Here is a 25,178-nt window from a genome sequence, read left to right on the forward strand (position 1 = left end):
GTGGCTTGAGGCCAGGCAGAACATATACATTTGTCTGTTTACAAAGAAATGTGCTAGAAACAGCGATGAGATCATTGGCATTTGGGCCGACTGCCAATTCAGGCGTTAATCAGCAAAGTCAAGGTGACTCTGAGCATGTAAAGAGTGTTTTTCCCTAGCAAGCAACTACAGGCAGAAAGAAGAAACGTGCAATGTTTTTTAGCCAACATTCGTGCCGGTGCGGCTTCTAGTCCCCACCTAACCATGGTTTGGTTTGTCCCCCGAACCCCAAAACAATTTGGTCTTTCTCACCTGAACAGACCCCACTCAGCAGGCGTGAAAATATGGCATATTCGGAAGTGTAGACGATGGTTGAAAAACCCATAAACATGGCGGACACGAAAGCTAAGAGGTTCGCTATGACTAGGGTCCCTTTCCTGAACGAAAAAAAATAGACATACAGGAATTCCTTGGTTTACAACGGTTCAAACTGACAACAATAACGACCGTTTCTTGCACTTATGATGCAAGCGGAGGTTGCCAATTACCTCCGCTACTGGTGCTGATGTGCATGCATGCGTTGGACCAAGATTGGCCTTCTGTGCATGCGCAGGAAGCAAATCTCACTAGAGGGTGCTTGGGTACGTGAGATTTTGACCATTTTTTCCCCAGACGGAAGCAAAAAATAGCTGAAAATCGCCAAAATATCATGCGCCCGCGTGTCCTCTCATGAAATTCTTTTTCCTGAACATGCACAGAAGCCAAAGCTTGCTCCGACGTGTGCGCTCGTCAGCCAGTCACCTGGCTCCATTTTTGCTACCGGAACGCCATCCCTCCCACTCTTCTGGTAGCAATCTGATAGAAACATAGAAGATTGACAGCAGAAAAAGACCTCCTGGTCCATCTAATCTGCCCTTATACTATTTTGTGTATTTTATCTTAGGATGGATCTATGTTTATCGCAGGCATGTTTACATTCAGTTCCTGTGGATTTCCCAACTACGTCTGCTGGAAGTTTGTTCCAAGGACAATCAAGTCACGTTAGAGAAATTGAAAGGATTTCGCTGTGAAGTAACGGGTCCCCCTCCACTTTTAAAAAAAATCCCAGGGAGAAGCGGAACCAGTACAAATAGGATCCGGTAGGAATTTTGGGTGGGATCTGAAGGCCGGTGGGGCCTGTGCACCCCTGCACAAGATTTCGCTTTTGCACATACGCCTGAAGTGAAATCTCGCATGAGGATGATTGTACGGATGAGATTTCGGCAATTTTTGCCTCTTTTTTTGCTTCTGCACAAGTCCTCCCACAAGGTTTCACTTTGGGCGCATGCGCAGAAGCAAAATCTCATGCGGGTTCGTGCACACTTGTCTCACACGCCCCAACAGGCTCTGGAACCCACCAGAAGCAGAAGCAAAAAAAAGGCGAAAATTGCCAAAATCCTTCCTATGCAAACATCTTCGTGCAGGGTTTCATTTCGGGCGTATGTGTAGAAGCGAAATCTTGTGCGGGGTTGCACATACATCTATTGGGGGCAGGACCGCCGATAGGCCAGTATTACTGCTACTGGCGTCAGGGGCCCGGCCAAATTGAAAAATGGGGGGGCAGTTTTGGCACGCCACCATATGCCGGCCCCCTGGCGCCCGCAGCAGTCATTGTGCCCAGCACCGTTCCCTGTAGGCTGTGCACGCCTGCGCCAGCGCACCCCAAAACGCCCCCTGTGCACCCTTCTCCAAGGGCGTGCATGAAGCCATGGCCCCCCCCGCCCCCCCGCGCCTCTAGCCCCCTTGCGCCCCTGGCTACTCACCGCTGCCCCCCACCCGCCCGATCCACCTCTCTTTCTCCTCCGCTTCCCGCCTTGGAGCGCGGCTCCTCCTGCAGCGGGAACGCCCGCCTTGCCGCTCTCGCAGTCCCTTCGCCAAGAGCGCTTTTGTCCCAGGCACTCAGCGAGGGGGCTGCAGGAGAGGCAGGGCAGGCATTATCACAGCGGGGGCCAGCGAAAGTGATTTTCAATGTCAGGCGCGCGGGCCGGCGCGCGCTCTCCCCATCCCCCTGCCAGCCCACCTGGAACATTCAAAGTAAGAAAAACCTTCGCCGAGAGAGTGAGAGAGAGGAAGAAAGCAAGATAGAGAAAGAGAGAGAGAGAAAGAAAGAAAGAAAGAAAGAGATGAGAGAGGAAGGAAGAGAGTGAGAGAGAGGAAGAAAGCAAGATAGAGAAAGAGAGAGAGAGAAAGAAAGAAAGAAAGAAAGAAAGAGATGAGAGAGGAAGGAAGAGAGTGAGAGAGAGGAAGAAAGCAAGATAGAGGAAGAAAGAGAGAGAGAGAGATGAGAGAGGAAGGGAGAGAGTGAGAGAGTGAGAGAGAGGAAGAAAGAGAGAGAGAGAGAGAAGAGTGGAAGGAAGAGAGAGAGAGAAATGAAAGAAAAAAGGGGAGGAAAAAAAGAGAAATGAGAAAATGATTGAGGCAGAGAATGACAGGAAAGAGAGAGAAGCAGATAGAGAAGTGACTCTTGATTTAAAGCATATGGTAAAATCTCTTAAATAATAACAGAAAAACCCCCCAGCCCTCACCTGTTTTTATTAATAGTTTTGCTGGTTGTTTTAGTTTTAATAGTAATGGATTTTGGGTTTTTTTAATTATTAATTTCTTTTAATAAAAAAGAAGGGGTTGGTTAGTTAGTTAGTTAGTTAGTTAGTTAGTTAGTTAGTTAGTTAGTTTGTTTGTTTGTTTATTCATTCATTCATTCATTCATTTATTTATTTGCCGCCCAGTCCCAAGTTTTTCCTTATTTCCAGATTGCATTTCTTCTTGGTGAGGTTCTGCCCATTGCTTCTTTTACTACCTTCAGGTGGCATGGAGAATAAATAGATGCCATCTGCTCTGTGGCAGCCCTTTAAGGGTTGGGAAACTACTATTATATTCCCCCTCAGTTTTCTATTTGTTGAACTAAACATACTCATTCTCTTAGCCCTTGTTCATAGGACTTAGCCTCTAGGCCAGGGGTGTCAAACTCAATTTCATTGTGGGCCACATCAGAGCTGTGTTTGACCTCAGAGGGCCAGGAGAGGGCTTGCCCAGGGTGTGTGGCCATGGTGGGCATGGCACGGGATTTGGGGGGCAGTAGTTTTAAAGTGGCGGGGGGGCAGACACTTAGGCTGTATGGGGCCCCAAAATTCCTGATGGCGGCCCTGATTGGGGGGGACGCCCCACCGGCCTCCAGAACCCACCAAAAGCAGAAGCAAAAAAAAGACGTAAATTGCCGAGATCTCACCTTTGCGCAAGATTTCACTTCGGGAACATGCACAAAAGCAAAATCTCACGCAGGAGCCCGAGTATCCTCACCAGCCTCCGGATCCCGGTACCGGTAGGAAAAGGTAAATGGCGAACTTCACTGAGTGGAACCTTAGAATCAGCGGTGGGCTATAAGCCGGAACACTAAATTGCGCTCGCCACGGTGGCTTGTAAGTAAACTTACGAGGCCAGCGCGATTTTGCTGCCGCACCTATGGAGGTAGCAAAATTGCACCCGGAGCCGCAGGTGCGCCCGTGTTTCATTTCAATGTATTTTTGCTTTCGCGCATGCCGAAACGCAGGTGCACCACAGGGGCAGCAGCAAAACTGCACTTAAAACCTATGAGACATGGTGGCAAGCACAATTTAGCATTCCGGCTCATAGCCCACCCCTGCTTACAACGCAAGGTTTAATCCGTAAAAAAAATTTTAAAAAGTTTGGACCAATGGCGATGGATTTACAGCCGGGGGCGGGGGGGCAACAGAAGAGGGCCAGGTTTATTTCACCTGGGGTCTCGTATTACCTGCCGCAGGTATCAGCCATGGGGCAAACCATGAGAGCTCCAGTGCCGGCTCCCAGGGAGTACATCACATTTGTCAAAGTAAACAGGAAATTCTGATCGATGGCCGCTTGATCGCCCTTCTTCATCCTCAGAGTGAGGTTGTAGTAGTCTTCGATCAGCTGGATAGAAAACAGCGCGCACAGCGGCGGAAGGTAGAACAACATTCAAAAGACGAAACAGTATATAGAAATGTATATAAATGCAGAAGATGACGTTCTGTTTGGGCAGGGGCAGTAGTGGGTTGCTACTGGTGCTACCGCTAGCGCAGTGTTTCCCAACCTTGACAACTTGAAGGTATCTGGACTTCAACTCCCAGAATTCCCCAGCCAGCTGGCTGGGGAATTCTGTGAGTTGAAGTCCAGATACCTTCAAGTTGCCAAGGTTGGGAAACACTGCACTAGATCACGCAATTTGTGCACGACAACTTCAGTGGCCATCTTTTTATTGATTTTTTAAATTTTTTTAATTTTTTTAATTTTTTTATTTTTGATTGATTGATTGATTGATTGACTGACTGACTGATTCATTGATTCATTGAGCCGCTCATTCCATAACAGACTCAGAGCGTCTATCAACAGTCGTAAGTACAACAATAGCCAGGGTGGTGCAGCAGGTAGAGTGCTGTACTGCAGGCCACTGAAGCTGACTGTAGATCTGTAGATCAGCGGTTCAAATCTCATCACCGGCTCCAGGTTGACTCAGCCTTCCATCCTTCTGAGGTGAGTAAAATGAGGACCCGGATTGTGGGGGCAATAGGCTGGCTCTGTTTTAAAAAGGGCTATTGCTAACAGGTTGTAAGCCACCCTGAGTCTAAGGAGAAGGGCGGCATAAAAAACGTATTAGATAGATAGATAGATAGATAGATAGATAGATAGATAGATAGATAGATAGATGGATGGATGGATGGATGGATGGATGGATGGATGGATGGATGGATGGATGGATGGATGGATGGATGGACGGACCGGCGGACCGACAGACAGACAAATAAATAAATAAATAAATAAAATACCAAAACTATTTCATATTTTTTGCTTTGAGTGAGTGCATTCTTCTTGTTGTTGTTTGTTTGTTGTTGTTGTGTTGTTGTTATTATTGTTATCATTATCATCATTGTTATTATTATTTCTCCAGAAAAATAAATTCTCTTTGGGTCAACGCATCCAGGGGTCGCTGCGCTTCCAGCAGACAAGTGTCAAACCTGCGGACTTCTGGGGACCTTTACCAAAAAGGGAAGTGGGGTGGGGACTTGGAGGTCATACCTGAACCCCACAGGGCACCACTTACCGATGCGGGATGGTTCACCACCCAGAAGTTGTAACCATATTGCAGAGAGGACCCGAAGGTTAAGACTATGGTCACCATCAGCAGTGGCCTAGTGAGTTCCTGCAAGAGGGAGGAAGAGAGAGAGAGAAGGAGGGGGGGGGTTTCAGAAGCTCAGTGGCCAAGGCCAGGGGGGGAATTGGTGGGGGGTGGGAGTCTTTGTGGGTCAGGGCTTTGAAGGGAGGGAGGTTTGGGGAGGCTTTAGCGGAGACAGCAACAGAAAGCGATGGGAGTTGAGCCTTTAGGTTTTCTCCCCCCTCCCACACACACCTTTCGTTCTTGGATTTAGTTTGATATTTTTTATCAAGGAGGGAATACGGAATAGAATACAGACTAGGTGGAGCTGGAAGGGACCTTGCAGGTCATCTAGTCCAACCCCCTGCTCAAGCAGGAAACCCTATATACCATTTCTGACTAGGGGGCTGTTTCAGTCTCTTCCTGAAAGGAGGGATGGAGAACGGAAAGGAAAGATAAAATAGAAGGAGGGTGGGTACATAGAAGGAATGGAAGGAAGGGAGGGAGGGAGATAAGTAGAGAGGGAGGGAAGGATAAAATGGAGGGAGGAAGGGAGGAAGGAATGGAGACAAGTAGAGAGGGACAAAAGGATAAAAGGGAGGCAGGAAGGAAGAGAGGGAGGGAGAGAGGGAGGGAGGGATATATGAAGTAGAGAGGAGGGAAGAATAAAATGGAGGGAGGGATGATGGAAGAACGGAAGGAATAAATGGAGACAAGTAGAGAGGGAGGGAAGGATGAAATGGAGGGCTGGAGAGATAAATGGAGAGAAGTAGAGAGGGACAAAAGGATAAAAGGGAGGCAGGAAGGAAGAGAGGGAGGGAGGGAGAGAGGGAGGGAGGGATATATGGAGTAGAGAGGAGGGAAGAATAAAATGGAGGGAGGGATGATGGAAGAACGGAAGGAATAAATGGAGACAAGTAGAGAGGGAAGGGAAGGATGAAATGCAGAAAGGAAGGAAGGGATGGAAGAGAGCCTCCATGGGGGAAAGCCAAATTCACTTACCAACTGTGTGACTGACTTACCCTAGTACAGGGATTCACTTAACAACTACGGCGAGATAAGTTTCAACAAAACGGGACCAAATTTGTCTCCTTTCGCATCGGAAGTGTTGGGCTCAACTGTGGCCATTAAGTCGAGGACTACATGCCTTGGAAACCAGGGTCTCGGGATAAAACACATGGATCGTGGTCCCCCCGCCCCCTGAATGACTCACCAACGCGACGGGCCCAAACCCAGCTCACCGGATTGAGGAACCTCGGAGTAATCGCTTTGGCCTTTTCGGGATCTAGCGCCATAGCTTTGGGGAGAGGGAGCAGTATCCGAACTCAAGATTCCTGACTGTACAGTTCCCTCTACTTAAGGAAATTTAATTTTTTTTTAAAAAAATTAAAAATTAAAAACAGAATTTTTGAACTGGATTATCAACCCAGCATCCCTGCTCAGAGTTTGGGGCAGCTCAGAAGCCAGGCCAGGCCCCCGTTCCTTTTGCTTTTCTCCGATATCCCTTTGGACCCCTTCCCCCGTTTTTTGCAGATAGACTGCCTCTGAACGGGGAAGCTCCATCTCCCCTTGCCAGTCGGGTGGAAGAAACACAGCCTACCAACCGGCCCTTAGGCTGTGGATTGTTGGAAAGTGGTTGGATTCCAAGCCAATCAGGCAGCCAAACTGAAAAGATTCTAGAAGCAAAACAGTTGGCTGTAAGAAGGCACGCCGGCATTCAGATTCTCTCATATATATAAGGGCTTTAAAAAAACTTTATTCAGAGAGAATAACAGTGAAAGAGCTTGCAAGCCAGTAAGAGCTGGGAAAATCATTAGCACCTGGAAAGAAACATTTGGAGCAAGTAGAGCAATGGAAAAAAAACCCTGCAAAGACTTTGGGCTTGGAAAACATTCTTTGTAGGGAGTAACAATGAAAGAGCTTGCAAGCCGGTAAGAGGTGGGAACATTGTTAGTACCTGGTTAGGGCTGGAAAGAAACTTATGCAGAGCAAGTAAAGCAATGAAAAACAAATCTACAAAGACAGGGTTTGGAGAACATTCTTTGCAGAGAGTAATAGTGAAAGAGTTTGCAAGCCGGTAAAATCTGGGAACATCGTTAGCACCTAGTTAGGACTAGAGAGAAACATTTGGATAAAGTTAGACCAATTTATTTAAAACTACAAAGACAGGGTTTGGAAAACATTCTTTGCAGAGAGCAACAAAGAAAGAGCTTGCAAGCTGGTAAGAGCTGGTGAGATCATTAGCAGCTAGACAGCGCTGGGGGGGGGGGGGAAAGATACATTCAGAGTATAAGACACACCCAAATTATCAGCCTCTTTTAGGGAGGATAAAGGTGCATCTTATAATATGAAAAATATGGTAGTTAAAGATGCTTTCTACAAACAGGAGGAGACTTTTCCGTTCATGTTGGCAGAGGTCCCACTCAACTTGGCCAAGAGATAACAAACGGCCCGGCAGCCGAGAGGCAGAGCTAATTTGCACATTCTTCCTTGAGATAAGGTTTGTAAATCACATACACCTACCTTTCCAGGTTTCTTTCTCATTCATCAGCATCTCTGCATGACTCTTAAAGGAGCTACAACAGTTTCTCAGCAAGGCAGTTCTGGAACTCCGGATCTGAATCCTCCACCGTGACGAACATTGAAACTCCACGCCCCTTTACCCAAAAACCCTCCCTTATATACAGACTGGGTGTGGTCAACTGTTTCCTAGAGCTATAACGGACTAGACTTTCTTTTGTAGACTCACTTTCCTGTCTGCTTCTTGACCTTATGACACGAGGCATCTAATAGGGGCTCCTCTCTCCAACATTCCATGGTCTGCATTAGTTGCCGATTGGTTTCTGGACACAATTCAGTGTTGGTAATGACCTATAAAGCCCTACATGGCATCGGGCCAGATTACTTGCGGGACCGCCTCCTGCCGCATGAGTCCCAGCGACCGGTCCGGTCCCACAGAGTCAGCCTTCTCCAGGTCCCGTCAACTAGACAATGTCACTTGGCAGGGCCTAGGGGAAGAGCCTTCTCTGTGGGGGTCCCGGCCCTCTGGAATCAGCTCCCCCTGAGATTCGCACCGCCTCCACCCTCCTTGCCTTCTGTAAGAATCTTAAAACTCATTTATACCACCAGGCTTGAAGCGATTAGATCTTAGCCCCCTAGCTGACAAATGTCATGTTTGATTGTTGCATGAATGGGTATGATTGATTTTTTAACAAAATTGGGGATTTCAGACCAGCTTATTTAGTTTAATTAATTCAATTTAGCTATTGTGTTTCATTGTTTGTTTTATATGTTGTAAGCCGCCCTGAGTCCTCAGAGAGGGGTGACATATAAATCCAATAAATAAATAGAAACATAGAAGATTGACGGCAGAAAAAGACCTCCTGGTCCATCTATTGTGTCCTTATACTATTTCCTGTATTTTATCTTAGGATGGATTTATGTTTATTCCAGGCATGTTTAAATTCAGTTACTGTGGATTTACCAACCACGTCTGCTGGAAGTTTGTTCCAAGCATCTACTGCTCTTTCAGTCAAATAATATTTTCTCATGTTGCTTCTGATCATTCCCCCAACTGACCTCAGATTGTGCCCCCTTTTTCTTGGGTTCACTTTCCTATTAAAAACACTTCCCTCCTGAACCTTATTTAACCCTTTAACATATTTAAATGTTTCGATCTTGACCCCACTTTCCCTTCTGTCCTCCAGACTATACAGATTGAGTTCATGAAGTCTTTCTTGATACATTTTATGCTTCAGACCTTCCACCATTTTTGTAGCCCGTCTTTGGACCCTGTTCAATTTTATCCATATCTTTTTGTAAAAGATAAAAGAAGAAAAGAACACAGGAGAACCACAAAAAAGAACATAAAGGTCATTTACTGAAATGTATTATTATTATTTTAAAAACTAATATTTTAAAAGCAAATAAACCGCCGAGAAAATTTGGGTCAACTGAACCCCAAACAGAAAAACGGTAGTTAAAAACAAGAAGAATGAAGTTCAAGAAAAAACATTGTGAAAAAAACCCACATGGCAGAATGTGTTTTGATGTCTGCAGGATCCCGTTGAGAGGCCCAGGGATGGGGGTGGGGTGGGGGTCAGTTGAGCAAGGCCTTTCCAAATTTTCCCCCACCCCAGTGAAAAGGTCATCAGAAAAGATCTTTTCCTTCTGGGCACCAAGGATCGTCCATTTTTAAAACCATTAGGCCAGGTGCTGGGACAAGATCCTCCGGATCTCCAAGAAGCTTCTGCCCTTGGTCTCCGGGATCATCTTGGCTACGTATATAAAGGTGGCGATGTTGAACGGCCAGAAGAAGAGGAAGCTGTAGGATTCCAGTTCGACCTAGGAAAATAAAAGAAGTCACAGTTAATGTACGGGTCCATCTTGACAGAGTTGTACAGACTTAGAAGGGAGACCTTGCGGGTCATCTAGTCCAACCCCCTGCCCCAAGCAGGAGACCTTACACCTGCTTCTACCTAGGATAGAACTCACAATCTCCTGGATTGTGAGGCAAGAGCTCCACCTTTAGGCCACAGCAGCTTTCTGGCCCTACCAAAAGAGAAGAAGTTCTGCCTTTCCTCTTCCACCCAGCAGTTGCTGGAGTGTTTGAACCAGGAACTAGGAGTTTTAGCCCTGGAGTGATTCAGGAGCAGACCGCATCTTCTAGAGGAGTTTCGTGGTGGGACCTTCTCTTTCAACATCTGGGCCGGGAGTTCTGCTTTCCATTTACTATCAAAGCTTATGCTCAATTGAAGACAAGGTCTTGGGAGATGCATGGAAAGGGTGGGGCTAAGTTGGAAGAAGGGGTGGGTCTAGAGCAGGAGTAGGCCAAGTTGGCTCTTCTATGACATGTAGACTTCAACTCCCAGAATTCCTGAGCTAGCATGATTGGCTCAGGAATTCTGGGAGTTGAAGGCCACGTCATAGAAGAGCCAACTTTGCCTACCCCTGGGCTAGAGTGAGAATGGGTGGAGCTATAGGCCAGTAGGTGGAGCTGGGATTTGTGACGGATGGACCGAGATGTTCAAAAACTGGATGGGGTGCTCACCAGAATGGGCGGGGTTATGTCGAAATGGGCGGAGAAGGGATTGGAAATGGGTAGGGCTGATCAAGGAGGGGTTGGGGCTAAAAACGAGGGTGGGTGGGGCCAAGAAAAAATGGGAGGGGCTAGGATTGAGTGGAACTAACTCAAACAGGAAAAATGGTAACCCAGAATGGGTGAGGCTTACAATTATGGGTGGGGCTAAGACTGAAGATGGGTGGGGCTAGGTCAAATAGGAGGGCTGGTACCCAGAATGGGTGGGGCTAGGTCAAAGTGGGTGGAGCTATGGCTGAGGAAGGGTGGGGATATGACAGAGGATGGGTGGGGTAGGACTGAAGATGGGTGGGGCTAAGTCAAAATGGGTGGGGCTATGGCCTAGGATGGGTGGGGCTAAGTCAAACAGGAGGGATGGTACCCAGAGCAGGAGGGCCTCAAATAGTGGGCGGGGCCTACATGAAATCAGAGAAAGGCCCAGAAATGGTGAGGCTCAGTCAAAGCAAAGCAAAAATAAGAGTTTTTTTTTTTTAAAGGACTCACGTCCATGTGGAGATATGTTACAACAATGAGGAATTTGAGGAACCAGTGGATGCTTCCGGCGATCACGAAAGCCGTGGACCGACATGACTGGAGGAAATACTCGGCTACCAGTACGCTGGGAACAGGATCTGGGTGCAAAAACAGCATGTTTCAACAACTGGTTTGATATATATTTGCTTTCATAGATTTTCATGGGTCTTTGCAAAGACACTCAAAATATTACATGGGGTAAAACCCGAACTCAGAACAATCTACATAAATATATTTATTTATATATAAATAAATAAAGAGGCAGTGGCCATCACCATCTCTGGAAGGTTTACAATTTATTTTAAAACTGCTAAAAGGTTACTAAGCTTGCATCACTCCGTCTTGACCGTCAGAATGTAAGGTTTTACACTCTGACGAATGATGAAAGCTTAGTAACTTTTTAGTAGTTTGAAAATAAAGAGATCATGATGTCTATCATTTCTTCAAATTTCTTCCTTCTTTCCTTCCTCTCTCTCTCCTTCCTTCCTTCCTTTCTTCCTCCCTCCCTCCTCTCTCTCTCCAGCCCTTCCTCCTTCCACCTCCCTCTTTCCTTCCTTCCATCCATCCTTCCTTCCGTCCTTCCTTCCTTTCTTCCTTCCCTCCTTCCTTCCTTCCTCCCTCCCTCCTTCCCTCCTTCCTTCATTCCTCCCTCCCTTCTTCCCTCCTTCCTTCCTTCCTCCCTCCTTCCTTCCTCACTCCCTCCCTCCTTCCTTACTTCCTTTCCTCCTTCCTTCCTTCCTGACCCGAACTCAAAACACACACCTCTTTGAGTTTACAACACCCCTGCAAGTGTTTGGCACCGAGATACTTACTGGGACCGGTAGCTTGTCCGATAAGGAAGATGGTGTGGAATGACACGCTCATATACGCCATGCTGGAAATGTTTTTCTGTCAGAGGGGTTAAAAAAGCCACCAAATCAGGGCACGGAGCTCTTTAAAAGCTCTCCCTGTTTATGACTATATATTACTGAATATGACAAAGACAATAAGGAAAGACAATAAGGAAAGGAAGTAGAACATAATAGACTTACCAATAGTGATACATGATGCTATAATACACATATATAAACTTTTTTTCTTTTTAAAATATATGTTGGTCTTGTATATATGTATATTTTGTATTTTGTATTTGTATTTTGTATGTTGTACGTTGATGTGTTTTAAATTCAACAAAAAATATTTTTTAAAAAAATAAAAATAAAAACTCTTGAAGCCACTAAGCATTCATTTCCGTGGCCAACGCATTGATATACAGTGGTACTTACAAACTTAATCCGTTCCGTGACCAGGTTCTTAAGTAGAAAAGTTGGTAAGAAGAAGCAATTTTCCCCATAGGAATCAATGTAAAAGCAAATAATGCGTGCGATTGGGGAAACCACAGAGAGGGTGGAGGCCCTGTTTCCTCCCAGGAGATTCCTAGAGAAGCCCCACGGAGGCTTCTCCCTGCCTTTTCCGGTTACAGTTTCAAAGTCAATCTCCCTTATCTTCCATTGATTCAGATGATAACGTTTTGGACCCACGCAAGCGCCGAATTATGCGTAGAAGAGACCAAGTAAGAACATATTACAGGAAATAAGGGAGGCCACCTGTGTTTGGGTGGGGCTCCAGTAATTAGGGCTGCTGCTATAAATAGCAGCATGTGGGTTTTGCCGTTGTGGAAGAATATCTGATCGGAGTTTGTCAGGAATCCTGTGTTTTTTGGACTTTGTTGCTTTTTGACGCCTTGGAAAACAAAGCAGAGCAACGTGTGTGTGTGTGTGTCTCACTTCGTTGGAAGAAGAAGGGGCGTGAAGTTTCTTCACAGCTGCTAGCTAAGTACTTAAAGACTGATTAAGGGAAGTTGTACAGACTACCTGGTTGTTTTGGGAAGAGTGCTCTTTGCAATACAAAAAGAGTGCTGTGTTTATTTTGACTTTTGTGCTAAGGAACATTGTTTTGAATTTTCAAGCGTGTGTGTGTCTGAAATTTGTACCCTTGAATTTTCGGGAGGCTCCTATCAGAGAGCCCGGCAGAAAAATAATGAAATGTTTCGCTTAGCAAAACCAATTCGGGGCATCAAGCCAAGAGGGAAAATATCTTGGCTTTCACCACCACCACCCCAAAAAATCTCCCCAGGTTGCCACAATTTTTTTTTAAAAAATTAAGGTTTTAGGGAATAACTCACCTGAAGTTGTATACACATCGTCAAAAAAATACAGGCAATTGTGCAGATGCCAAAGCCGGTGAGCAGGAGAATCCGTCGTCCTGAGGATTCGATGATGCAGATCTAGAGATTTTTTTAAAAAAAAAAATTATCTGCATAGGTAGTCCTCGTGTTATGACCGATTGCTTAAACAATAGTTCGGGGTTAGTTTGCTTCACTGCCCATCAATTATTCCCAGCTGTCATAAAAAGGTTGTGCATCCCACCTCAAAGTTTTAATTCTGGGTGTTTTTCTGTCGAGTCACCCGGTATGTCCGAATATGGGAAGGAGCATACTGCTTTCAAGGCCCAAGTTCAAATCCTAGAAGGATATGGCTAGCTGATGAGAGCTAAATAGCTTGAAATAGATCTATACTAGTTTCCCTTAATTTCTTTATCAGTTGCTTTGTAAGTGTGTTTCAATGTATGTATGTATGTATGTATGTCTTATACATACATACATACATATATATATTTAGATAGATAGATAGATAGATAGATAGATAGATAGATAGATAGATAGATAGAGACAGACAGACAGACAGACAGACAGGTAGGTAGGTAGGTAGGTAGATAATAGATAGAGATAGATAGATAGATAGATAGATAGATGATAGATAGATAGATAGATAGATGATAGATAGATAGATAGATAGATAGATAGATAGATAGATAGATAGAAATAGAAATAGAAATATACAAGTACATATACATATACATATGCATATGCATACACATACACATACACATACACATACATATACACACATACGTACATACATACACACACACACACATACACACTTAATTTTGGGGGAGGAAAATAAGGAAAAAATCTGGCTACCAGATATTCATCTGACTAGCATCCTTAGTCTGGTCAGCTTTAGTACATTATTTTATCCCCTGTTAGGGCTTTTCTTTAAAAAAACCTTATTCGGGGAGAGTAGCAATGAAAGTGCTTGCAAGCAGTAAGAGCTAGGAACATCGTTACCACCTTGCTAGAGCTGGAAAAAAAACATTCGGAGCAAGTTAGAGCAATGAAAAAAAAACCTGCAAAGACTTAGGGCTCGGAAAACATTCTTCGCAGAGAGTAACAATGAAAGAGCCTGCAAGATAAGAGCTGGGAAATTCGTTAGCACCTAGTTAAGGCTGTAAAAAAAAAGCTTCAAAAAAAGGCTTTGTGCAGAGTATAAGACGCACCCAAATTTTCAGCCTCTTTTAGGGAGGAAGAAGTTGCGTCCTATATTCCAAAAAGTACAGTGCTTGTGTATATATGCAGAGTCTGCCTTGTAAAGCAGTAGTTTTAACCTCTAGACCACAGACTCTCCTCCTCTCAGTTTGTACCAGGGAAGAATTATATGTTTTGGGGTTTTTTCTGTTGAATCTCCCTGGTATATCCAAACATGGGAGGAGAATACTGCTTCCTTTTTGCTTTAACCTTTTTAGTTAAAGCTACTGCCTTACAAGGCAGACTGTGGAGGTTCAAATCCCGGTAAGGGTATGGTTAGTGATGAGAGCATAAATAGCTCAAAATTGAACTATACTAGTCTCCCTTCCTTTTCATTATCAGCAAAAATATGTTACACGTATAGATTATAGTTTGTCGACTATAAAAGTTTAACTGCCTTGGATATGGCCCCTGGAGGGGCTGAGAGGCAAAAAGAAAACAGTATGCTCCTCCCATATATGTATGTATGTATGTACATATGCATACACATACATATACATATATACGCACATGATTTTTTATCACCAAAAGTGATAAACTGATAAGTTAGGACAGGTAGAGGAAAAAGGATGCTGTGCTAGGAGGAGACTCTATGGTGGGAGAAGTAGACTTCTGGTTGGCAGAGGAAAAAGGATGCTGCGCTGGAGGAGACTCTATGGTGGGAGAAGTAGACTTCTGGTTGGCAGAAGAAAAAGGATGCTGTGCTAGAAGGAGACTCTATGGTGGGAGAAGTAGACTTCTGGTTGGCAGAGGAAACAGGATGCCAGGCTAGGAGGAGATTCTATGGTGGGGGAACCGGACTTCTGGTTGGCTCCATAATTGAATGGGGTGTGTGTCTTCCAGTGGCTGTTTGAGTGTTCTTTGAGTTGCTGATCCCTGGAAGCCATTGATCAATTTCATCCCTTTCTCCTGAATCTGATTGTTCCTCACCCCATGTTTCCCTGACCCATGACTGAGTCAGCTCTGTCTTCTCTTCTAGCCAGAGGAAACGTCTTAAAATCTGGACCCATTCAGATCTTGGATGACAAGGTCGCCCGCCACCAGTCTCTTACCACTAGCGCTGTGACGACCATCAGGAAGAATGACAGCGCTATGCTGATGTACCACACAACCACCTCGCCAACCCCCGAGGATAAGTAGATCCGCTTCGCATAATGGTGGGCCTAGGAAGGACAACAAAGCCCATATTTCATCCCGCTCTTTCATTGACATACGATATGAAAGACCAGGCCTCTGGTCTCCTGAGGTTGGACCATCAGAGGCGGGAGGTTCCTGGTAGAGCAGTCTTCGGATCGATTTGTCTCAACCTTGGCAAATTGAAGAGATACGGCCTTTTAACTCCCAGAATTCCCCACTGTGGCTGGCTGGGGAATTCTGGGAGTTGAAGTCCATGACTGTTCAACTTTTGTCAAGGTTGGATCGTCAGGCTGCTCCACCAGGGACCCACGGATGAGCATGCCGCAAGGGTAGTAAAACTGAAGCGGCACGTGCAGATTCAGGCCTCTGGTATGCAGCGTGCATGCGTCCCAATAAGATTTTGCTTCTGAGCATGCTCAGGAAGCAAAATCATGCAAGGGGATGCATGCGTGCATGAGATATCAGGAATTTTTTGCTCCTGCGCATGCACAGAAGCAAAAATATTGCCGAAATCTCTCTCGCGCTTGTTCCCTTGTGAGATATTGCTTCCTGTACATGCGTAGAAGCAAAATCTCACGGGGCCACACATGCACATCAGAGACAAGAAGCTGCGCACTTAGCACACCGGTGACAGCGGTAGCGTCAACCCCCACCTGGACCCAACCACCTCAGATGGTCCTGAGAAACGTGAGAGACACACTCCAGATAAACAGAGGGGAAGTTCTCCAGAAGGTTTCCATACCGCGTTGATCCCCGAGAGCTGCTGGCCCGCCATCACAACCATGATCGACACCACGTGCCACCGAAGGCCTGGATAATACAGGATTTTCATCACGTCCATGTCTTTCTCGGCCTTGTCCGCCAGTTCCTCTTGTCGGAGTACTTCCATCTCTTCTTCCACATCCTCTGAGCACCTCAGCGTCTTCAAAGCTACAGGAGGAAGAGGAGGAGGAGGAAGAAGAGGAAGAGGAGGAGGAAGAAGAGGAGGAGGCCCAGACATTATTGAGAGAGGACAACAAGAAAACCCCATCCTCTGGAGCAGGGACGGGTTGCTTACCTTTTCCTACCGGTACACTGCGTGCTCATTGTGACGTTTCACTTGTGCGCACATGTGCTGTCCCCAGTGTGATTTTGTTTCTGCACATGCACAGAGGGACAATTTCTCTTCTGTACATGCTCAGAGCGCCGAAAATCATGGACAGTTATTTAGAAAAGATGGTGCACATAGACTGGCAAAGACGGACTGCAACTGTCGCGTGAGAATTGGGCAATTAGTGGGCCGCAACTGGAGCAGCGCACTGGACCGCATGGGTAGGGACCCACCACTGTACTCCATCTCCATCTCCTCAAAAACCACTCATATTTGAGAAAACCTGATAAGAGCCGGGGTGGCGCAGCAGGTAGAGTGCTGTACTGCAGGCCACTGAAGCTGAATGTAGATCTGTAGATCAGTGGTTCAAATCTCACCACCGGCTCAAAGTTAACTCAGCCTTCCATCCTTCCGAGGTGGGTAAAATGAGGACCCGGATTGTGGGGGGGGGGCAATAGGCTGGCTCTGTTTTAAAAAGGGCTATTGCTAACATGTTGTAAGCCACCCTGAGTCTAAGGAGAAGGGCGGCATTAAAAAATCGAATAAATAAATAAAATAAATAATATAAATAAATATATACCCAAAAGTTTAGAGGTCCACTGATTCATTTTTCAGAGGACTGGGTCACCCCAATTTGGCCATCCCCAATGGTTGATTCCCGCCTTGCAAAGAGGCCTCCCCCTTTGATTCGGCACCCCTGAAATCACCGCTTGCCTGCAAATCAAAGCCCAAGGCCTTCTCCTGGCTTCCTACAAGGCCCTTTTTCCTTGCAAGGCTGAAGTAAAGAGAAGTTAAAGATGAGGACAATCGCTAGTTTGAAGCCCCCCATGTGGGATGCGGAAGCTGGACATAGAAACATACAAACATAGAAGACTGACGGCAGAAAAAGACCTCCTGGTCCATCTAGTCTGCCCTTACACTATTTCCTGTATTTTATCTTAGGATGGATACATGTTTATCCCAGGCATGTTTCAATTCAGTTACTGTGGATTTCCCAACCACATCTGCTGGAAGTTTGTTCCAAGCATCTACTACTCTTTCAGTCAAATAATATTTTCTCACGTTGCTTCTGATCTTCCCCCCAACTGACCTCAGATTGTGCCCCCTTGTTCTTGTATCCACTTTCCTATTAAAAACACTTCCCTCCTTAACTTATAACCTTTTAACTTATTTAAATGTTTTGATCGTGTCCCCCTTTTCCCTTCTGTCCTCCAGACTCTACAGATGGAGTTCATGAAGTCTTTCCTGGTATGTTTGATGCTTAAGACCTTCCACCATTTTTGTAGCCTGTCTTTGGACCCTGTTCAATTTGATCAATCATTTTTTGTAGGTGAGATCTCCCGACCATTTGCGGATGGAGGCGAGTGGCTTTGGGAATGGTCAAAACTGGCTTGAGAAGAACTGGACACAATCAATAATCAATAGTCGGTCGATCATTTACCCATCCTGGCTTCTTCTTCCTCCTTCTTCTGAATCAGGAGAAATCGAGGGCTTTCGGGGAAAAACGGGAGCAATAGTAACTGGACCACTGCCGGGATGCCAGTGAGGCTTAACAAGATAGGCCAACCTGAAGATGATGTAGACTTGCTCAGAATCACTGACGTGTACACACTCACAAACATACACAACCCACACCAGAATCGTCCCAATTTAAATGCGAGGGAGGCCGTTGAAATATTTATGGAACCTCTCGCATCCTGGAGGTAAATTGTTTCAACCCCTACCCTCAAAACATCGCAACAGAGCACTTCACACCAAGACAACTAGACACAAGAACAGTTCCCCCCCCCCCGAACGCCATTACTCTGCTAAACCAATAATTCCCTCACCACTGTCAAACTACTCACTAAGGCTGCACTACTATTAATCTTCTCATCCTTCCTATCACCCATCTCCTCCCACTTACGACCGTATGACTGTACTTGTTGCTTGTATCCTTACAATTTATATGAATATCGATTGTTTGCTGATTGCTTATTTGCATCCTATGACAATCATTAAGTGTGGTACCTCATGATTCTTGACAAATGTCTCTTTTCTTTTATGTACACTGAGAGCATCTGTACCAAAGACCAATTCCTTGTGTCTCCAATCACACTTGGCCAATAAATAATCCTATCCTATTCTTTCTATCCCATCCCATTCTATTCTATTCTTTCTATCCCATCCCATCCCATCCCTTTCTATTCTATTCTATTCTAGTCTAGTCTATTCTAGTCTATTCTAGTCTAGTCTAGTCTAGTCTAGTCTAGTCTAGTCTACTCCAGTCCACTCTACTCTACTCTAATTCTATCCTATTCTGTCTATCCTATTTTATATCTCTATTCTATTTTATTCTATTCTGTTCTATTCCTCTTCTCTTCTCTTCTACCCTACCTTACCCTACCCTATTCTGTCTTTCCTATATTCTATCCTATATTCTGTTCTCTATCCTATCCTATTCCATTCTACTCCTCTATCCAAGGTATAGTCTCTTTCTCCCTTACCTTCTTCGGTCCCAAGGACTTCGCGGAAGCCTATGACTTCTGCCAAGAAAATGCCAAAGGTGATGAAGAGGTCAGCCACCGTGCAGAGCGCCCCTCGCAGATTTTGGGGGGCGATCTCAGCCAGGTACATGGGGACCACGCTGAAGGCAATCCCTGTTTTGGAGAGGCAAGAGAAGGAATTAAACCCTCACCGTTTGAGGTGGCTCTTGGCTTCACTGTGGGGCCAGAGGGCCCTGGGGTAGGGTTGGGAGAGCAGGCAGCTTTGCGGAGTTTTGAGGGGTGGGGGGCACCGACGCCAGCTACGTCTGGGCTGTCACTCACCGGAACAGATTCCCACAAAGAAGCGTGAACAAATGAGAAGTTCATGGGAGCGCCTCGGTTTGCTGCAAATGACCAGGACTGCCGCAGCAATGGGCAAAATGTTATTGATCAGCAGTGTTTTTTTCCTGGAAAACAAAGTGGACAAGAAAAGAGGAGGGAAGGGAAGAAGAGGGAGGGAGGACAGCAGGAGGGAGGGAGTAAGTAGAGGGAGGGAGAGAAAGAGAGAGAGAGAGACAGAGAGAGAAAGAAAGAAAGAAAGAAAGAGAAAGGACAAGGTAGGGAGGAAGGAAGGAAGGAAGGAAGGAAGGAAAGGAAGGAGAGACAGGAAGGAGGGAAGGAAGGAAGTACAGACAAGGAAGGAAGGGGAGACAAAGTAGGAAGGAAAGAAGGAGAGACAAGGTAGAAGGAAGGAAGAAGGGAAGGAAGGAGAGGGAAGGAAGGAAAGAAAAAGAGACAAAGTAGGAAGAATGAATGAATGAACAAAGGAAGCAGAGACAAGGTAGGTAGATGGAAGGGAGACAAGGTGGAAGGAAGGAAGAAGGGAAGAAAGGAAGGAAGGAAGGAAGAGACAGGGAGGAAAGGGGGAGGAAGGAAGATAGGAAGGAAGAAGAAGAGACAAGGTAGGTAGAGGGATGGATGGATGGATGGAAAGAAAGAAGGAAGGAAGGAAGGAAGGAATGAAGGAAAGAGACAAGGGAGGGAGGGCGTACCTGCCAATGCTGTCCACCAGAGGTCCAACGAAGAGACTCCCACAAAAACCCCCAAATGAGAAAAAGGCCACGGTGAGACCCCACTGGAACCTCAGCAAGCCGTGGTCAATGCTGATCACATTCCTGAACCGATAGGTCTCATTGTAAAAGTCTTGGATGTACTATGGGGAGAAGCAGAGTGACACCAGTTCAGAGGTGTGTGTGTGTTTGTGTGTCTTTCTTTTCATACCCACCCACCCACCGGGGTATCCATCCCTTGGGACAAGAGGAGTATTTGGGGGGGGGGTGGCTATGTCACCTTGGCTGGATAGAAGATGACAAAGGCGTTGTAACCATACTGGACCAAGGAGCCAAAGGCAGCAATGAGGGTCACCAGTACAAGGGGCCTGGTAAGCATCTGAGGAGGGGAGTAAGGAAGACCACAGGGAGATGGGGGTCAGCTTTGGAGATCCCATCCCAACTGAGGCCTACTGGTCTCCCTTGCCAGGCTGGGTCGCTACTCACCCTTCTCCGAGGAGGAGAAGATGGGGGACGAGGAGGAGGAGGGGGAGGAAGAGACAAGGAGGAGTCGGTGGAGGAAGAAATGGTCCAGGAGCTAGACCAGGAGGTCGACCAGGTTGAGGAGGAGAAGGAGGAGGAGGAGGACATGGGGAGGAAAATGGAGGAGGAGGAGATGGAGACAGGGAGGAGTAAGAAGAGGCGGCAACAGAAGGCGGAAGAGGAAGAGGAAATGGAGGGCGAGGAATGGCAGAAGCGAGAGAAGGAGACAGAAGCATCAACAAAAGAGAAGAGAAGACCGCGAGGGACGGATCAAGGATACTTGAGGAAGGGAACACAGGGCAGGGTCAACCACGCTGGGCACCATCCTCCAGAGTCTGGAGTACAGAAACTCCGAACATCTCTACTCTTTGAGTGGCAAAACCCCCTCTTCAACACAACCTCGCCTTGGGTTGAACGGGGTCCCGTTTAACTTCCGCCTCTCCCTGGAAGAAGGGGGGGGGACCACTACCACCCTCCTTTCCCCAAAACTCCAGGCTTACCTGTCCCGAAATGGTACCACTCTCATCTGCCATTCTGGGATTCCACCTCTCTTAACTCGGGGTTTCAAACTTTGGAAGCAAAGAAAAAAGAGGGGGGCAAGGGGGGAAGTTTTTCAAACTCCCCCCCAGACGGACTCTGCAAACTTCCTCCTCACCCCCCCCCCCCTCAAATTGCAATCTCCCGTATCTGGTGGTTTTTGGGGGGAAGGACTGCAATTCCCAGGATCCCCAATCCGCCACTACAAAGTCAAGAAAAAGTGGCCAGTAATTTCCAGTAACGGACATTCCATGGGCAAGATAACCTGGAGAGTCCCAGGACCATTTGGACTCCCAACTGCCATCCTATCCCACCTGATGTTCAGGTGGAGGATTATGGGCTTCGGAGTCACCCGGGCTTGAAAAATTTCTGCTCCCCCCCCCCAAAAAAATCTTCTGACCACTGTTTTTAAAAATGTAACTTATGATGACTTTAAATTGTAAATTCAGCTTGGCTCTTTTTTGTGGGGGTGGGGTGGATTTGAACCTGGTTCTGCCCTCTGCCTCAAAACCAGGAAAGAGGAGGAGAAAGAAACCAGGATCATAAGATTTGGCTGCTGGGGGATGAAGCTGGGAACTGGGTTTAAAGGTCGTTAAACTGGGGTTTCAATGAGCCATTCAAAGCGACATGGCAGACGGCTGGAGACCTTTAAAACGCCGCCATCTCGTGGCCATTTGCGGCGTTGCAACCGCCCAAGGATTTTATTCTTTTCTTTCCTGGGATGGTTATTTTATTTATTGATTTATGGATTTATTGATTTAGTCAAATACGTATTGGTGGTATACAAAGATATGATAATATTGATATACATGATATTAGTAAAAGAGAAAGTCTGGTGCACTTGGGCACACTATTATTCACGTTGTTTTCACCAATGTTCATCATCATCATCAATAATAACAATAACAACAACAACAACAACAACAACAACAACAACAACAACAATAATAATAATAATAATAATAATAATAATAATAATAATAATAATAATAATAAGCCCCGGTGCTGAACAACATGGGAAACTAAGTTAAACCACGTCAAACCCAGTTTAAAACCGGCTGTTCAAAATTGAAAAGATTGCAATGGCAGAAAACGCTTCCACCCCATGGCCATTTGCGGAGTAGCAGCCATCAAAGGATTTCTGATTATTTTCTCAGATTATTCTTCACATTATTTTGATCATTCTGAACGTTATTGGTAATATTAATATATCGGTCAAGTGTTTCCATGCTAGAGAAGGAATATGAATGCAAAAAACTCTGCCTTCGTGTGATCACTTTTTTAAAAAGTTCATGCAATTATTAATTAAAGTTGTTTTCAACAATATTTACACTGGTGGAGCTCTTGGCTCACAATCAGGAGCTAGTGAGTTCGATCCTTGGTAGAGGCAGGTGTAAATTCAATCCTAGGTAGGGGTCTCCTGCTTGGGCAGAGGGTTGGACTAGATGAACCGCAAGGTCCCTTCCAACTTTGTTTAATGTGTTACAATTGCAATAAAAATAATTCAAGTGCCGGAGGAAAATTTATAAATGTGGAACACACTGACCTCCTGTTGCATTGCAGCTGTAAAGGGGGGGGGGGGTTTCAAATAAAGAAAAAAGAATGGACAATTGTGGCAGGGGAACATAAGGCAAATTAATTAATTAATTAATTAATTAATTGTGGGGGGGGTCTTGGCCATTCCAAGAAAAAAATTGTGGGAAGTCCTCAACTTACGACCACAATTGAGCCCAACATTTCTGCTGTTAAGTGAGATGCAGATAGTGAGTTTTGCTCCATTTGGGAAGGAGGGAGAGAAAGAGAAAGAGAGAGGGAGGAAGGAAGAGAGGGAAAGAAAGGGAGGGAGAGAAAAAGAGAAATAGAAAGGGAAGGAGAGAGAAAGAGAGCAAGAGGGAGGAAAGGAGGGAGAGAGAGAGAGGGAGGAAGGAAGAGATAGAAAGAAAGGGAGGGAGAGAGAGAGAACGAGAGGGAAATAGAGAGAAAGGGAGCGAGCGAGCGAAAGAAAGCAAGAGAGAGGGAAGGGGGAGAGAGAACGAGAAAGAGAGAGGGAAGAAGGGAGAGAGCAAAATTTAGTTTGAAACTACAAGTTGAGTCAACTTGTAGTCAACAATGTCATCTGGCGGGACCCAGGGGAAGAGCCTTCTCTTTGGTGGCCCCGACCATCTGGAATCAATTCCCCCCAGAGATTAGGATTGCCCCCACCCTCCTTGCCTTGTGCAAATTCCTTAAAACCCACCTCTGCCGTCAGGGATGGGGAAATTGATTCCTCTGGGCCGTTCCCGTTTGTATGAGATGTATGATTGTTTTTTATATTGAGGGGTTTAAATTGTTTTTAACTATTGGATTTGCATTGTTCTGTTGTTGTGAGCCGCTCCAAGTCTTCGGAGAGGGGCAGCATACAAATCAAGTAAGTAAGTAAGTAAGTAAGTAAGTAAGTAAGTAAGTAAGTAAGTAAGTAAGTAAGTAAGTATAGAAATAAATAAATAAAGAAATAAATAAATAAATAAATAATAAATAAATGAATGAAAGAAAGAAAGAAAGAAAGAAAGAAAGAAAGAAAGAAAGAAAGAAAGAAAGAAAGCTTCCGTCCTGCGTATTCTGCTGAAATTAAGTGACAAGATCTGGGTTGCAAAAAATCCAAATGACCACTAGACCACTATTTTTGCAATCCAGGCAGACCTGTAGGCTTACCTTAAGAGAGCTAGTGTGCAACAGAAATAAAGTAAGATTGGTCCTCTTAGCTTTTAAAAAAATATAAATGTTTGTAATGTTTGCAATATAAAGCAACTCCCCCCCCCCCAGTTTGAATTGATACTGCCAAATCAAGCCCACATCTTAGACAAGCTATTACTACATTGACCAGGTTCATGCTTGGTTTTATGGCTGCAATTTTTAAACTTCCCAGTATCATGTCCTAAATTTTGGTTTCTTCTGAATGCTTCTATCCATGATTCTTTTTAGATTTCCAAGTAATTTTCTATTTCTAATTGTTTTGTACCTCTTTCAATTTTTTTTAAAAAAATCTTAACATTTAACTCTCAAATACAAAGATCATCTAGATTTCACTTACTTATCAAATTTCTGTACCATCAATCATTCTGGCATGCCTCTGAAGGCTTTTACATTTACAATTTAGACCAAATTTTTAATCCAGGAACGACCCCCCCCCCCCATCAATGGTGTCCCACTTTACCAATGTTAAAATCCGGTCACCTTAATTATGTATGTAAGTAATACTTATGGTATTATATAGATCTGTGTTTTCTAGAGGAGAGAAGTACTGTGTGACTATACTATAGACTTGCTGTGTGCTAAATCTATTTATTAATTTTATTTATTAATTGGATTTATATGCCGCCCCTCTCCGTGGACTCGGGGCGGCTCACAACATTTCGATAAAAAAGATACAACATATAAAACATTTCTAAGACAATTAGTAGAATAGTTAATTTAAAAATTATCTTAAAACTAATCGTTAAAATCAAACAATCATATGCATAAATGTTGGTCTATATATTATGTATGTAAGCAATACTTATGATATTATATAGAACTGTGTGTTCTGCTGGAGAGAAAAATTGTAGAATTATATATCTATATAAAACTATGTGTTCCAAAGGGGAATATATCAGGCATACAAGCAAACAAACAAACAAACAAACAAATAAACAAACAAACAAACAAACAAACAAACAAATAAATATCAGTTATCTGCTGTATGTATAGAACTGCATATTCTGATATCTGGTTTGTATATGATTGCTTGACTTGTATATGTATGATGTGAACTGTCTACTTACTACTATTGAATATATGTAAATAATATTTATACTCTACTTATTAGTCTGGGTTATTGGCTGAATAGCCACCACTGCCACCTATACTCTGTTTTAAGTTTAGGATTCTAACATTGGTTATAAGCCCAGTGTGGGATGCTAACAGTGGTACACTGTTTTTATTTTTGTACGCCAGGAGTTGGATGGCCTATATATAAATAATATTTATTAATAAATAATAAAACGTAAAGTTCTAAAACAAATAATAATTAAAAAACAAAGCAAAACTGAAAGGAAGGGCAACACAACAGAAAATAGCCCAAGATCTTTATTGCTAGCAGTACTGAGGGCTCAAATGCCTGGGGGGGGGGGGGTGAAAGATTTGGGCCATGAAATC

The 25,178-nt window shown here is 44.8% G+C and overlaps 2 protein-coding genes across 8 annotated transcripts in view; both read right to left on the bottom strand.

The window, feature by feature from the left end:
- The window catches only part of LOC139170761 (solute carrier family 2, facilitated glucose transporter member 5-like), a 28,610-nt gene extending 22,151 nt beyond the window's left edge, over window positions 1-6,459 (bottom strand). Inside the window, exons 1-4 of the mRNA XM_070758267.1 lie at window positions 6,406-6,459; window positions 5,114-5,212; window positions 3,788-3,945; window positions 292-416 (exon numbers count right to left, since the gene is read on the bottom strand). Coding sequence (XP_070614368.1) covers window positions 292-416; window positions 3,788-3,945; window positions 5,114-5,212; window positions 6,406-6,459 — 436 coding nt within the window. The remainder of the gene's footprint in view (window positions 1-291; window positions 417-3,787; window positions 3,946-5,113; window positions 5,213-6,405) is intronic.
- Window positions 6,460-9,023: 2,564 nt separating this feature from the next.
- On the bottom strand, window positions 9,024-24,176 carry LOC139170760 (solute carrier family 2, facilitated glucose transporter member 5-like). Of its 7 annotated transcripts, none has more exons than XM_070758262.1 (13): window positions 24,076-24,176; window positions 20,969-21,037; window positions 20,227-20,325; window positions 19,929-20,089; window positions 19,219-19,343; window positions 18,898-19,050; window positions 17,853-17,978; window positions 16,064-16,251; window positions 15,237-15,347; window positions 12,940-13,041; window positions 11,588-11,663; window positions 10,746-10,873; window positions 9,024-9,508 (listed from the first exon to the last, which is right to left on the bottom strand). In XM_070758262.1, exons 2-13 carry the CDS (start codon window positions 20,999-21,001, stop codon window positions 9,368-9,370), a joined length of 1,443 nt encoding a protein of 480 aa, XP_070614363.1. In that variant the 5' UTR covers window positions 21,002-21,037; window positions 24,076-24,176; the 3' UTR covers window positions 9,024-9,367. The 7 variants fall into 7 exon arrangements, with proteins under 7 accessions (XP_070614363.1, XP_070614361.1, XP_070614362.1 ...); XM_070758260.1 differs by lacking the exon at window positions 24,076-24,176 and adding an exon at window positions 21,492-21,622; XM_070758261.1 differs by lacking the exon at window positions 24,076-24,176 and adding an exon at window positions 21,320-21,622.
- Between the last annotated feature and the right edge of the window lie 1,002 nt (window positions 24,177-25,178).

This window comes from Erythrolamprus reginae, chromosome 8, assembly GCF_031021105.1.
Source record: "Erythrolamprus reginae isolate rEryReg1 chromosome 8, rEryReg1.hap1, whole genome shotgun sequence".
NCBI classification, from domain to species: Eukaryota; Metazoa; Chordata; class Lepidosauria; order Squamata; family Dipsadidae; genus Erythrolamprus; species Erythrolamprus reginae.